This window comes from Antedon bifida, chromosome 1 (assembly GCF_963402885.1).
Source record: "Antedon bifida chromosome 1, ecAntBifi1.1, whole genome shotgun sequence".
NCBI classification, from domain to species: domain Eukaryota; kingdom Metazoa; phylum Echinodermata; class Crinoidea; order Comatulida; family Antedonidae; genus Antedon; species Antedon bifida.
This window is the reverse complement of record NC_136226.1, coordinates 27653651-27669396: the sequence shown is the minus strand read 5'-3', so window position 1 is coordinate 27669396 and position 15746 is coordinate 27653651. Positions and strand designations below refer to the sequence as shown.

Sequence of the window (15746 nt, the reverse complement as noted above, 5' to 3'; positions counted from 1 at the left end):
AAAAAAGTTGTGTATATGTACTAATATTTTTCAATAATTTAAATTTTTGAGAAATATGTTTTAACAATTTTGTAAAATTCTTTAGATTTTTAGATTTAGAAGTGCAAGACATAGAGATTCCACATAATTCTATTTTTCATTCCTCTATAATTGAAAAATATTCTTCAATTAATTAGTTTCACCAAATTTATAACTGCGTTTAAAAGCGAAAACATTGCTGCCTCTCATTCCTTATGCCTAGCTATGGCTATCAGAGAGTTCGCGTTTACCGAAACTGATTAATAAACCCTGCCAGGCATCATCATGAAATGGCCTTCTATTCTAATAAATCCCCATGTGAGACCTCACAAACATTACCTATACAAGCACCACTCATACATATAATTTCCACATTCACAGTCACAGTGTATCACGATCACCAACCAGAATGTCAGATTGGCTTCATAAACCGTGTTTACAATACCGCCTTTTATTTATTATCACTGTGGACTATCGCATCCCATCCATCATCTAGTTCCGTTTACACTGGATAACTCTTTGTTTCTGTAAGATGTTCCTCAATCAAACCTACAACATCATGGCGATTAATTTCAATCATACACGTTTTAAAATCATCCAACGACAAACCTTGCTCAGACCATCCTTGCATTACACACATAGTAGGACTTTTCATCATGTCCATCAAGTAGTTGATATAACGATCATAGCCAATCTTACATGCTACACTACGCCAATCGTTAGCACGTGGGTGTGGAGGGTCCAGAAGAACGCAGACCTCTGTCATGACATCAAATGGAAGGATAGGTGACGGTATGTCTTTATATACGCCAATGAGAAATCTCAAAAACCCTGGAACCTTGGGGATTACTTGAGTAGCAGTGACTTGACAGCCTGTAACAATACAAATGGTTGCTAATTATGTTGTGCTTTCCATCTTTTTGTCTATTGATAAGAATTTGAGCGAAAAACTATAGGGTTCAATCTAAATGGCACTCTCAGATCCTAATTTTTAATCATTTAAAATGTAATCATCTTTTCGGTTAGGTGATTATGACTGAAACTGTTAATGAAGGAACCATAGTGGTTTTTTTCTTCGAGACCTATTGTATTATAGCCAATTTACTTATTATGTTCAGAAAGGGGGAATGATATGTTTATTGCTAAAAAAATGCAAGTTGCAAGATGGCATTAACTTAACTCTCCGACCTCATTTCATCACTATTTAAATAACATTGGAAGTGCTTTAATTCTTATCGTACCTGGATTTGCTTCAACTTTTCCAAACAAACGTCTAATTTTGGAAGTATTCATTCCAGCAGCCGTCCCACATCGAGGCGTTGACTCTAGGCAATGGTTAAGTTTGTGCAAGTGGATGTTCTCCATAGGACAGACGCTGCACAGGACACAGAAGTTAAAAACAACACGTTTCGACCACTTGTGATTAATGTCCAGTAGATTTTCCTCAATGAGTTTTAGTACCTGTAAATATATTAACATGTACAATCTATTCATTCATTTTATTTGGTTAAAATAATAATTGTCAACAATATGTTTACAAGACAACAAGCAATACACATAAAATGGAGTTAAAATGGTAAAAGCTCACATTTTCAGACAAAAATCGAAACGCCGACTTGTGGTCTAGCATAAAAAAGACAATAACTACATACTTGGGGCAAGTCTATATCTTATATATAATAATAATCTAGAAATATTTATATTTGGAATTTTGTGCAAAGCGGTTTGACGATCTAAAAAATAGAGGGTCTATAACATGCATTTTTCATATTCATTCATATTATATATATATATATATTCATAGTAAATGTTTCCAGTTGTGTCAACGCATAACCATACTTATCATAATTTAGCACTTACGTCTTTGCAGATACTTGGTGATGGTTCTTCATCTTCATCAACTTTAAGCCTGTAAATAACCACCTACGGCAGATAATAAAAATATGATTGAAACTTTAACAACAATACAATTCTCAATCGAAATTAACTGATACATTTCTTGTGGTTGTTTGTCAAGGCATTCTAAAATTCTAACAACAGGATGCCGAGTTCGCCTTGCCAAGGTAGGAACTTATAACAGTTGTTCTTATGATTGGCTGCGACAAATTCATACTAGTTGCGGTTACACTACCAAGTACATTATTCTCCAGTTTCTCATTAGTTGCGTAGAACAGATCATGTCGCAACCACAGATAAAACCTTTGATCTAACGGAGTCAGCATCCTGTTGTTAGATTGCCTTGGTCTGACGTTTTTGTAGGCCTAATACCTATTTTGAAATTCAAATAATTTATATTTGCTTATATTTTAGTAACCTCATTATTTGTCTGAGTCTAAATTTATTCTAATTAACTTAAAGCTAATTAAAGAACAAAAATAGAAATTCGGGCGATGATGACAAACAAACAAATAAACTTGCTTTAAGGACACGAATACACTGATAGCCTACCTGGATACAAGATCTTCTTTCAGGTAGGATCCGGATGATTGCATCATGATTCTGATCAATGTATACTTTCACCTGCTGGTAAAAGAGCCTAGGATTATATCCTTTATCATGTGACCTCTGTTGTGACCAATGCACGATTCTTACTACCAGCCGATAGTACAGTCCTTCAGGTAGAAAACCATTAAAGTCAACGTACAGAACTGCAGCAGTCTTTGACTTTGTCAGTTTGTCAAGTGACGCCATTTCATCACCTTGGTTCTTCTTTAGCAATGATGGCACATAGAAGAGACGATCAACTTTTGTACATTTTGTCTTTTGAAAAGTTTAAAGATTGAAATTAATTGCAGGTAAAAGGCTATAATAAATGGTTTTACTAAAATTCAAAGGATGTCATAATCCAAACATATGAAGATTGGGTGTTTATATTTCTGCAATATAGTACTAATAATAATGAACTGCAAAGACAAATAATCAAAATTAAGTAAATAAAACCAATAACTGCAATTAAGCTGTACCTGAGAAGATTGAGTCTTGACACATAGCAAGTCAAATTTCTGCATCAGCTGTATTAATGCTTCAAATTGCTTTAAACAGTCATGCCACATACGTCTAAGTAGTCTCTCCTCTAGGAGACCCTCTTCATCAAGCTTTTTCAAGAGCTTCTAAACTCGGCATACTACAAAAAACAAACAAAACAATAACAGTAAATGTGCCACCAACTATTTAGGCCGTGTGACCGAACTACCGGTGGAAAGGGATTTAACCGATTCCTACTCGAGAAAAATTAACCGATAATTCAAATCGGATAATTATCGGTTGTTTGGTAATGATTGATCATGCGCACATTATTTTTGAAGTAATTACCTGATTGGTTAAAACATTAAGCCAATAATTTTTGTTTTGGCTGCGGAAACATGGTCTTTGTTCACTATTAGATTTTTTCCCGGCTAGAAATTAAATCGCATCATTGCAGTCGCGATTGAAATCCAGAATGTGTTCTACCTTCCTCTTACAATGTACTTTAGGCCTACCATAAAATACTATTACTCGGTAGGCCAAGATGTGTAACTATAAAATAGGCACCATGATCATAACATTCTACTATGAAAACATTTTAAATCGTTAATAGTAAACTTAAACATAAAAAAACCCTCATACTTGTTCCGAAGGATCTTTAACTGTGATAACTAGCTTGAAAATGTAAATCAGCCATTGTGGTATAAGAATGATGATGTCATTCAGGGGGCTATTTGGTGTGTCCCGTTCTCCGTAGTAAACAATATTACCAAGGTCGTGGTAAAAATGTAACATAACAAACAATTGATCATCTTTGTCAATATGACACTTGGAAGCTAGTTTAGTTACCTGAAATTAGAAAAATTGATAAACTATAAAATACCTATATATTTGTCATTAGTCATATAACTCAGATCATGAATATTAATTTCAGATTAGAATGAGATGATAATAAATAACTATAAAATCCAATGCTCGGTCAATTCATTTATTCCTGAGATTTGGAATAATCTTAAATGATAGTGTAGAGCCGCTTAATATCTAGTTTGTTTTCGTATTGTACGCAACATGATCCATGGGTTTCAAGAAACAATGTTTGTTAGTTTGACATGTGCTGTAGGCCTACTTTTGTTTTAGTGAGACACAGGGGTTAAGCCAAGAGCATTTAATTATTATTTGTATCAACGAGGACCTTTAGTACGTTAATCAGACATTTTCATGTAACACACCTTAAGATAAAAATCAGCTTGCTACCAGAAATGTCCAGGTTTAGGGCTTATTTTGACTTAATGCTCTTGGACTAGGTAGATTTAGTCTAGTCTACATAACTATAATTACTTGCCTGCTTGAAGGTAATTGAGTGCTTATGCTGGTCACGTAATTGCTCAATTTCACCCATGAAATTCAACCAACTTATGGGCATCCTCTCTCCCATATATGGTTCGTTCTTAGCTACCTCTGTGATATGACGTCTAAGCTTAAAAATTGATAAAATATCAAATTCTGATATGACGCTGTTGTCAAGGGCATAATACTTATACACAATATGGTGTTCGTATGGTTTACCCTTAAATGCTTCTCTTATCAGTGAAAACTTCTCTTCAGTCTGAAAACCAAATAATATTATTTTAATAATTTGTAGTGGAGCTGTAGCTTGGTGATTAACGTGCTTGCCTTCCAATCCCAAGGTCCGGGTTTAATCCTGACCTAGTGCCAGGATTGTAACTCACAACTCTTTCAACTCCCTAAGCCTCAAATGAGACTTGGTTTATAAACACGATAAATTATTCAAAAAGTAGTTTATCCATTCTGTAATTGGCGAGTTACTCGCTGTTGGAAGTGTATGAAAAATAAAAATAATATGTTTAAAAGTTAAACAAATTATAATTCAAATATAGTCTTAACTGGCAGCGGGAAATCTTACAAGAGCTTCTTTCTTTTCGTCATTGCCTGGAAGGATTTCTCTGTGAGTGCCAACGATAAATATTGGTGGTGAATACTGCTTCAGGGTTGAATTTTTAGTCGTACTCGTATGTGAGTAAATTGATTGTGCCCAGAAAACCACACGATCCAAGTTGGTCATGTAGTGGTCAGTGTCTGAAATCTGTACAAGTTAGAATTTAAATAACTACCAAGATAATCATACCAAACATACGTTATTTAACAGAGAACATATAATATTGAAAGTGTATTGGTTTAGGCCAATTAAAAAATAACTACGAAAAAATGTGTTTTTACTGTGTGATTTTTAGCTTTTCGATTAAAAAAATGACAACGTTGTGGTTATCAGTAACTGGATCTCAATAGAGATATAAATAAAATAAGCTTAAAGATTTCTGATAATACTAATCTTCCTTATTAGTGCATGTGAATACATATCAAACCATAATATTTTTAAATATCTGTAGGTTACCTTTCCATAATCTCTATGAAAAACTTTTACTCTTGATGGTGCATTGAGGTCATGGCAGAGATTGAAACAGATGATGTAAATAGCACGAGATACCAGAAACATCTGTCGACAAACCAAAGAAATAAATGATGAGAGTGACTATTTAATATTGAAGATAGTGAAAACTCGATGATAAGTTTGGTTTAATGAGTCTATTCCATTCCATGAGTGGAAACAGGTTCAATGTTGCGGCGGAAAGTGTTTCTTTTAAATAATTTGAGTTTTGTGAATTGTAACCTTGGCCTTCCTTCCCCTTCAAAATGTAACTACTCCTAGATGTTAGATCATCAAGTCGACGATATTGTGTGACCCATTTAAGCGGTAAATTTAAAGAAATCTTTTGTGGTTTGTGACCTCATAATGATATTTATATTCTACCTGATGTGTAATGTAATACAGATCTTGTCCAGCAAAATCCCAGATGCTGAGAGTAAGATCATCCATTGTCTCTTGTAACTCTTTAGTCTCTATCAACATTTCCGTCTCTCCGTCTTTTTTCTTTTCTCCGAGAATGTTTTCAACAAGTTCAAATACTTCTTCTTGTATATCCGAAGTTAGGCCTATGATAATGCCCAATAAACATAGCTTATATTATTATCACAAGTATTTTATTACTGGTAGGCCTACTGTTCCCGTAAGTAAATTGTTTGCTTACAGTGTCTTATTACGAAATATTTTACCACATAAAGGCACAAACTTATCCATTTTGAATTAATGTATTGCTGTATTCTTTCTTTTGACTAGATTGCATTTTTAGTAATGTAACGTAATTGTGTAAATGAGGCTTAATAAAGTAAAAGAAAGGAATAATTTGAAAATATATAAATTGAAAGTAATTTAAAGGACTCTTAGCTGCCCATGCCATTTGGGTTTATGCAAGTGATTTTTAAATTCATCATTTTTAGTCGTATTAGTTCTAATTTCAGTTCAAGTTTGTTTACTTTGAGCGTCTTTTAAATTTCTCTTTCAATCATTAGTGAATTTTGAAATTTACAATTAGTAGATGTTTAGGCTTTTTAAATTTCATTATAAAAATATTTTTTTCACTAAGGATATTTTATATTACAATTTTTAGAATTTTTTCAGCGGTTCGAATTCATTGTTAAAAAAAAGTTTAAAAATCTTAAATGAATGTTTAAAATAATGTTTTTTTCATCATTGCGGTGGTCAAAATACACTGACTAGATAGGAAGAACAAGGAAGAACAAACATGCTTTTGGTTAAATTTCTGCTGTCCCTTCAAATCAAATTTTCTTACCAAATTCCTTTTCATATTCCCGTTTCTTCCTTCCAAATTTCTATATTTAAATCAAAGTACAGTTTGCAAACAGGCAAATAGAACAAATTATATAAAACTACAGTAGATTTGTCTATCAAATACAGTATGAAACAGTATGATACAGTATGAAACAGTATGATACAGTATAATTATTACTTGTTATATAGTTTCATTCTGTGAGATCAATAAAAAGAAGAGGGACAATAACAACATCAACATCATCTTCAACAATAAAAATAACAATATTAACAACAACATGATTAACAACAACATTAACAACAACAATAACAATAATAATTAATGTTTTCCAACATCTTTATTACAATTGTCTTCAAACCTGAAGTTTGTCTTTATTTTTTACCTCTATTGGCACATTTTCCACATCAAGTCTTTCGTTCAATGCTTTACCTTCATTACCTATCAAAAGAAAAGCAGTACATATTATTGGAATTGGCATTTATAAATGTTTTGACTGTGGTGAATGGTTATAAGTACAAATTACTAACCCGAGTGAGACATCACCATAATGTGTATTCGGACACAAACTAATATAATAGTATAATCATAACTACCGTACTGTACTCTAACAATGCTTCTTGTATTGCACCAACCTAATTTTTCCAACCAGGTGTCTCTTTTAACCTAATAATTTCTTGTCCTTAGTAATTACCGTACCTAAAGAGCCAACAACAACATCGGCAAGGGTTCGAGGCCGACTCGCTCCTAGTTCTGGTGGTGGAACAAGTCTTCTCGGATAAGGACTATAAACCGTAGGTCCAGTGTACACAGTTATAACCTGTGTGTACTTTAAAGAACCCAGTTCATTATTCGAAGAAGAGTAGGGGGTTACCCCGGTGAACTGGTTCACACAATAGCCCCTGTATCAGGGGGATTACCACCTATCTGATAGGACAGTGATTAATTCACTATTGGTAATCCTTGGCCACATTGCCTAAAGACATAAAATAAAATAAAAATAAAATTACGTAATAATGTATGAATATATTTTCTTTCTAAAATAATTAATTAAAATAACGATTTTAGATGTCCAACCCACATGATATGTTAAGTAGGCCTACCTATTAAGGAAGGCAAATCCAGAGAGAGAAAAGAAGAGTTTAAATATTAAGTATCTAGGAATATGTTATAGATATTGAGCAGCTATGATAAACTTTATTCAAGCAATACGTTCCATTTTTGTGTAGTGGTCCTTATATTTAATTCACTGTACCCAAACAATTGTATACGTTGTTGTTGTTTTGAAACATGCTACCTTATTACTCCATCGTTGGAAGGAAATAGAATAACATCATTTACTATGTTTCGTGACGAAATGCTTGTGTCTTACAATACGCAAATATTTCACCTTCATTTGTATAAGTTAATAAATTGTCCTCCTCTGGCCTAGCAACACTGCCAACTTCTTTATTTTCGTGTCCATCTTCCTTTAATTTCTGTATATTGTAAAAATTTAGTATAAAGATGGTAATTATTAAGTTTAAATTTATGATTTTCATACTGTTTCTTCTTTCCATCGTCACAAAACATGTATTGCAACACATGAAATAATATTTTTGTCATATATTTATATAGAAAATTTGGGAAACTAAGCATTTTTATAACCTCATGTTCTTTCCTCCAGATGTCGTGTGCCATCCTTTCTGCAAGAGTTCTTACATATTCCTTTCTTGCTTCACCCGTTGCTATAAATTAAAAAAAGGTATGCAATGTTGACATTTGAATTGTTGAATGGTAAGCAATTTACGTTATAGAATTTTTTTAAAGGTATTATCTTTCTGTATTTAGAGCTAGTGGGTCTTATAGATTTAATAATTATTTGATCAGGGAATTTATTTTTAAGAATATGGATGTTAATTATAAGCCTACCCTTATTTTCATTTGGTTTCCAGTTATTAGTATGTTTAACACTAATTGTACAAGACAATGATGCTTCAATTCCATTAGTTACTTTCTCAGTAGCATTAAACCTAAATAATATTTAAAGAATTATATTATGCATACATAAATAAGTCTTTAAAACTTACACTTTTTGAACGTTTATAACAATATAGTGTGCCACAAAGAACAAGAAGCCTGTTTTTCAGATAACGAATTATTTAGTAACACTATTATAAACCATAACTAGAGGGTACTCCGAGAGTACAAACCTCCGCCTACTGTAAAATTCCCCTACATAAAATGTCCCCGGAAAATATATATATATCCTTTTAAATTAGTTCTAAGTGTAAATAGGCTAACTGCACACTACAAAGCTGTGTATGAAAATTTGGTGTAATGGTTATGTATCCAGCCTCTCACAGTTGAGATTGCATGGTTCAAGTCCCGCCGAGGTTGTTTTTTTTTATTATTTTTGTATTTCTTTTTTTTTGTGGACCTTGATCTTTGACACTGACCCTTCAAAATTTAACCACAAGTATATGATGAGTCATTGATCATTGTGGCTAAGTTTGGTGAGAATCGGATAAAAACTGTGGTCTCTAGGCAGTAAAATATTTTTTTGTTAGTTGTGACCTTGACCTACGACCTTTTCCCCTCGAAGTTGAACTCGTCCGAGCTTTTGGGGAATAGATGATTGTAGCCAAATTTGGCCAGATTCGGATGAAAACTGTGGCCTCCAGGCTGTTCACAGACAGACACACACACACACACAAACAGGGGTGAAAATATAACCTCCTTGGCGGAGGTAATAACAGTACTGTTTATTCAAAAGGCTGGGTAGCATATTTATGGAAAAGGTTTAATTGTTTCCTTTATGTATTGGTAGTTATTTTCAACCTCTGTTTTTGAACTGCGCAAAACACAACATAAAACAAAAATGTAGACCTAAATACAGTACTTACGGTTGATCAGTGAGTGCTTTGGTAAGACTCGTTTTACCAACACGTTCTTGTCCTACAAGCATTAGACGTGTTTGGTATATAGGTTTGCTGCCTTCTTGTATGGCATTAAGAAATGCATCATTAGCCTCTTTACCTCTTGCCAAAACCTCAAGGGGAACTAATATTTTGAAAGAAAATACACAGAATGAAGAATTATATTTATCAGAGATTATATTAAAGAAGTCAATGAAAAACTAATTTTGAAACAGGGATTGTGCAGAAATAAAATACACTTTTTTGTTCAAGTTATCATCCTTTTCTTAAACTTTTAAACTTACCATCATTCAGTTTCTTCAGTTGCACTGAAAAAAAGTAAACAATAACAATATTGCTATAAATTACAGAGCTATTTTTTTTATCATCAAAAATTCAATAAAAGTTATTTGTTACATATAACATAATGGTATATCAACCACAATAGTCCTTAGAAATAAAAGAAGCAATACATACCAAATAATCTTACAATGGTAAGTACATGATTTAATTCTTGTTTGTCCTTCACAAGTGTTTCAACATTCTTCAATGATGCTATAGTGTTTTCAATCTTTCCTTGAGTCAATCTCTTAATTAAATCCCAAGCATTTTTCGGATTCCTTTCAATCTTGAAGAGTTTTGCAAGAATGTCCACCTGTTGACTATTCAATGATCTGCCGAGTTTAACTAGCATCCGTCTGTAGCCTGTGATTTTGTTTGCCTGATTCCGTCTGTGACATTTCTTGGAGAGTATTTTAAGTAGTATTTGAAGTCCTGTTACATCAAATACTTCAAATAATAGATCACAGTTAACAGCATAACCAATTTCAATGTAACCTTCTGAATGTAATAGTCTGAACAAAGTATTAGCTGATGCTGCATCTAATTCATCTTTGTTTTTTATTATGTCATAGAGGGCGACCTTCAGCATCTGTAGATCATAAACTGCAATTTCACTTGAAATTTTATCAATCACCGACCAAAACTCATCCCTGCTCATAGAAAACAGTTTAAATTTAATGATTATTTTTAGTTTTTTATATACAAGTTCAATCATAAAGTATAATTCACTATATACTACTGTACTAAAACTGTTCAACATTAAATTTCACATGTTTTAATTAATATTTTAAACTAATATTATTAGATAATAAGTGTATTACTTACCCTCTTCTCTGTTCCCTGAAACAAATTATTATGATCTATTAGTATGTTTAATTACACAATAACACTAGGACGCAATGCAAGGACATAAGTGCAACGTAAGTAATTTGACCATTCACGAGCAATTGACTAATCAAACTGACGCTTTTCATTGGTTAACACGCTTGCGTTTCGCCTTAGGAATTGGTATCAATCTCCTAATTAAATCCCAAGCATTTTTCGGATTCCTTTCAATATTGAAGAGTTTTGCAAGAATGGCCACCTGTTGACTATTCAATGATCTGCCGAGTTTAACTAGCATCCGTCTGTAGCCTACAGACGGATATATATAAGCTACAGACAGGTGGCCATTCTTGCAAAACTCTTCAATATTGAAAGGAATCCGAAAAATGCTTGGGATTTAATTAAGAGATTGATACCAATTCCCAAGATTTAGAAAGTATTTAAATGCAATTTTATTTTGTTGAGTTTGTCATTATGCACGTTTATTCATGAAGTTATATTTCATTATACTACAGTCCTACTTTAGAGTACTTTAGACAGATAGTTTAAGTTTTACTTACCTCTCAGACATTTTTCTTTGTTGTCTATAAAACAATGAAGTTTCATTGTATTAGTAGGTTATTAATTAATGTCTAATTAGTTCTGTATTGTTTGACTGTTACAGTATATTAAGTGTTTTTATTATTTACACAGCTGTAGCAGCTTTTTATTTAAAAAAAATATTCTTATGCATTAGGAAGTAAATATTTTAATGCAGCGCATATAAAAGGCATTTTCATTACATTATTATACGATTTACAGTAAGCCTACTTTGAAGGTACTTAAATTTCACACAAATTATTGTAAACAGTAAAAAATATACTTACTTTTTAAATTTTTCCTCTTTTCTGTAAAGATAATTTAAAAGGTTCATTAGTATGTGTACATCATTAATGTATATTATTTAGATACAATCGGACTATCAAATATAGTATTTTGTTATCTTTTATCATATATTGTTTAGCACAGTAGCTTATTATTTTTATTTCAACTGATTTTTTTTTCGATTTGAAACGTTTTTCGCAATTTAAAAAGTCGTCAACGTGTTATAATTTGGTAAACAACATTTCTTCTTTTAGACAATAATGAATTTGCTTAAGCACTAAATAATGTAGAAAGTAATTGTTTCATAGCAATCTAGATTAGAATATGATTTTTGTACTGACATATAATGAGTAAATTTCACACTTTGACAGTAAAGTATTAAAATATTCTAAGTTTATATTTACTCTAGTTCTTGACTTCTCCATTCTCTGTAAAAAAGATTTAACTTTCATCAGTAATGTTTACATAGCTATAATGTATAAATAATTCTGAATTGTCTACAATTCATTATATATTGACAATCATTTTTACTCCTCATATTATTACTTTATTTTTTCTTGTATTCTATACAATGTTCTATGTATTTTTTATTATTGTATTTCGTACCTTGTAATAATGATAGAAACGTTTCTTATATTATACTAAAAATTTAACAATGTCAAAACAATGAAATGCTTGCATTTAGTATTTTTTAAAGTAATAACTATTACTGGTGTGAAAATAAATGTGATAAAATTAACTGCTTATCAGTTTATTTCTGTCTAAGAACCATTCAGTTTGAAATTTCCAACAAAAGAATAATCGTTCATGATATACATGGTATTAGCTTAAGTTTTACTTTAATATAAAGGCATTAAGTAGTTACAGCATACTTACTCCAATTCTGGGAATGAGGTTGAAACTCTGTAAAAATAAAGTATTGAACTACTTTAGGTTATATCAGAGAGGAGGAACATTATGCTGACTGAATGTGTTGTCATAATATTAAAAAATAATAATATATACTATTAATAATAAGTTTTGAGCAGGTATGGCCGTAACATTTTCACAGACTACAATATGTAAGCAAGGAAATGGAATTCGATGCTCACTGTAGCCTATAGTATTGGGGCACTTTGAGAATGAGTCCAATCATCACTGGTTTTTAAATACAATGTAGAAACTCCGGTAATAGATAATTCAACGTACTATTTTTTTATATAAGCTTATTATGTTGTTATGGTAATGGATCAAAAGGAAAAAAGGGAAATTTGAACTGGTTGTAAAAAGTGGCAAAGCGTATTATAGACAGTATACCGTACATATGATCAATACAATTATATTTGTTAAGGTGTTAGCAGGGTAAATGTACTATCACTATCTTTTATACCGAAATCAGTTTTTTACCCGATTCTAGTTTTTATTTTAATAATAACTCAACACTCGTGACTGCAATGACGGATTGTCAAGTAGGTTAATGTTAATGTGTATAATATGTATTGCCAAAAGAAGTCAAATTTCCAGTAATTGACCAATATTGAATTGTTTAAAATATTTTTAGTATATACAATGATTAATACATGTTAATACAATATTAAGGTAATTTGTATAATGATACAGCATCAATTATTTAATTGTCTTACTAATAATATTGACATCTAGACCACCATATTTATCATTTAATTGTTCATACTTTATATTTAGGCCTACCACTATTTTTTATAGCGAGGCACACATAATTAACACATAATTACAGTTTTTTCTTCTTTTCTTTCTTCCTGCTGCCTTCTGCCTCGGTTTCAAAATTAAATGCCATTACAAGTACAGTACTTCCATTTAATATGCCTATTTAATTGAAAATGTATTTGTTGGTACTTTATTTCCACGGGAGAAAATCATCTATCTTCTTTTCAAATGTTCAACCTTAAAAAATTTAAAATGTTGTTTCTGGAATTAGAAACTTGTAGGCAGACAAACTAGCCTATATGTGTTTTACTATCTGATTACCTTACAGAGAGAAAGCATATTTTTCAGATAACTATGATACCACCATATTTATGTCTTGGGTGTTTCTTTTTTTCATTTCATTTTATTTGCCATCTTAACATGAACATAGTATAAAAAACATCAATATAGAAAAATATACATCTAAAAAATTAAAAAACAAAATAAATGCAGGATTTATGAAGTCAAAGGATGCATGTATAACACAGAGTCGTTTAAAATTTAAAAAAAAACTTATAAATTAATTATTTCAATGTAGTCTCCGAATGGTTATCTCGATGAAGTAAGTTTACCAAACAATTATTTTTTTATATCATAAGTATATGAATAAAGATATCATAAAGTCAACTATAATCGTGTACCGGTAAGTATTCTAGTTCTAATCATTTTTTTTCTACAATTTTGAAAATTACCATTAAAGCCAAATAACCGTCTTTAGAGACGTTCTAAACTATGATGATCATAATCACAAATGTAAATTTTAAAATTTCAAATCTACTTACCGGTTATTTTATTTATAAGGAAAACGCCATAAGATATTTAAACTGAAATCAGGCAATTTGTATATATCTTTCTAAGCTTGATGAATAACGTACACTAAGCAAAACCAATGAATAGCAGCAGCATTTGATGAGCCCACAGACCATAATACAGATAGTTATCAATAGTTTCATGGTTGATATGCATTGGCAAGGTGACAGAACTATCTTTATTTTATTCAGACTATTGTCTGTCAGAAATGCTCTATTGGTTTCGAAATCGGTGTGGGGGACTTCCCGGAAATGGCAATTTACTAATATCAGTCTATTTATACTGTATATTAGGAAGAAAAGTGGGCTTAATTTAGATATAACGCAGGCGGCAAGTGTACACTAAACAATCAAGCCTGGGAATTCTCTTTAAAACACACGCAACATCGTACCACAACATACAGATTTTTTTTGACAGAAAAATGGTTTATTAAGCTGAAGATACTACTAAGATTCACGTAGTCAGTCTTGTTCTTTTATATATATACTTTTATAAAAGCAGTGCAGTTAAGTGCTGGACGGGCTGGGATAGCTGGATTTTTAAGTTAAACATGGTAGGGTATGTTATAAAAATATGTTCCGAAAAATTGTACAGTCCATGCATAGGGGTTTTATAATATTGACTTTATTAAATATTAAAATCACGAATCTGTTTTTTCAAACATATATTTCAGGAAAATGTTTATAATTCATCAATATGAATGAGTCCATTTATACATTTTAGTACCGGTATGGTATGCCAACAAGGGTGCTTTTAGGAGCTTAGATCGATGAATTAGTATAATTAAAGACTATTACAAGGAGATTTATACATTTTTAACAAGAAATTGTCAATAGATTTTTGATAATAAAACAAATAGGCGTATACTGCTTTAGCTACAGACCGTGAAACCCATTATATTCAAGTGATAGTTCTCTGTAAACGCATTTTTCTCATTCCTTTTATCATTGAATATGAATGTTTCTTTAGTATCTGCCCACGCCATACACTCAAATATTTATTTTTCAAAAAGACTCTTGTGTCATTGTGTTTTATCAGATTTGTTATCAGGAAATCCACTAAAGACTGCTTTTGTATATCATGTCAATATATTAACAAATCTAGACCTACACAATTTTACTGACGAATTATTAATAAGGGTTCCTTGTCGGTATGAGAACATAGTGTGATAATAGGGAAGAGGTAGATACGACAACAAATAATACAAAAAAAAATCACTTTAATTATTTATTTTTTACAAGTTTCAACCTATATTCTTTGTGACCAATACATATATTATTTTCAGATACCTCTCATATGCAATCTTTTTTTAAACTAGTGCCCCTATCTCTTTAGCCTATCCTTGGATAGTACATTGTAAACTAAATTCAAGCATAACATTAAGGATATATTTAACATTTATGTTATAATAAAAACTGTTAGGCCTATATAGAATATTATAACAAATGAATAGAAAAAAAAAGAATCTAAATTAAAAAATGGTAATGTAGGCCTATTGAATGAACATTTACTGGATACTAGATATATTGGATTAGTATTGAATATTTATTAATGTTATGTTAATAATTTATGATAAATGGTTGATATTGAGAAATCAAAGAAAACTGGTGGATGT

The 15746-nt window shown here is 31.4% G+C and overlaps 2 protein-coding genes across 2 annotated transcripts; both read right to left on the bottom strand.

Annotated features, from left to right (window-relative positions):
• Positions 1-322: 322 nt before the first annotated feature.
• On the bottom strand, positions 323-9719 carry LOC144835791 (cyclic GMP-binding protein C-like). Its single transcript, XM_078690881.1, has 15 exons — positions 9575-9719; positions 8601-8701; positions 8337-8416; positions 8062-8167; positions 7051-7130; positions 5813-6019; positions 5396-5497; positions 4907-5086; positions 4325-4588; positions 3625-3831; positions 2982-3128; positions 2467-2778; positions 1879-1941; positions 1260-1479; positions 323-891 (listed from the first exon to the last, which is right to left on the bottom strand). Exons 1-15 carry the CDS (start codon positions 9634-9636, stop codon positions 521-523), a joined length of 2502 nt encoding a protein of 833 aa, XP_078547007.1. The 5' UTR covers positions 9637-9719; the 3' UTR covers positions 323-520.
• A 143-nt stretch (positions 9720-9862) lies between these two features.
• Positions 9863-12515, bottom strand: LOC144835780 (uncharacterized). Its single transcript, XM_078690869.1, has 7 exons — positions 12494-12515; positions 12022-12045; positions 11620-11640; positions 11314-11337; positions 10754-10768; positions 10064-10578; positions 9863-9915 (listed from the first exon to the last, which is right to left on the bottom strand). Exons 4-7 carry the CDS (start codon positions 11322-11324, stop codon positions 9863-9865), a joined length of 594 nt encoding a protein of 197 aa, XP_078546995.1. The 5' UTR covers positions 11325-11337; positions 11620-11640; positions 12022-12045; positions 12494-12515.
• Positions 12516-15746: the final 3231 nt, after the last annotated feature.

Bases quoted from the DNA above. Each gene is read 5' to 3' on its own strand.
- LOC144835791 (XM_078690881.1), bottom strand. From the start codon at position 9,636: ATGCTTGTAGGACAAGAACGTGTTGGTAAAACGAGTCTTACCAAAGCA. The intron at 7,131-8,061 runs GTAAGACACAAG...TTCTTTTGATAG, and splicing joins AGGTGAAATATTTGCGTATT to GTAATGAAGGTAAAGCATTG. The intron at 892-1,259 runs GTACGATAAGAA...GTATTGTTACAG, and splicing joins AAAAGTTGAAGCAAATCCAG to GCTGTCAAGTCACTGCTACT.
- LOC144835780 (XM_078690869.1), bottom strand. The intron at 9,916-10,063 runs GTATGTATTGCT...ACTTTTTTTCAG, and splicing joins TACCATTGTAAGATTATTTG to TGCAACTGAAGAAACTGAAT.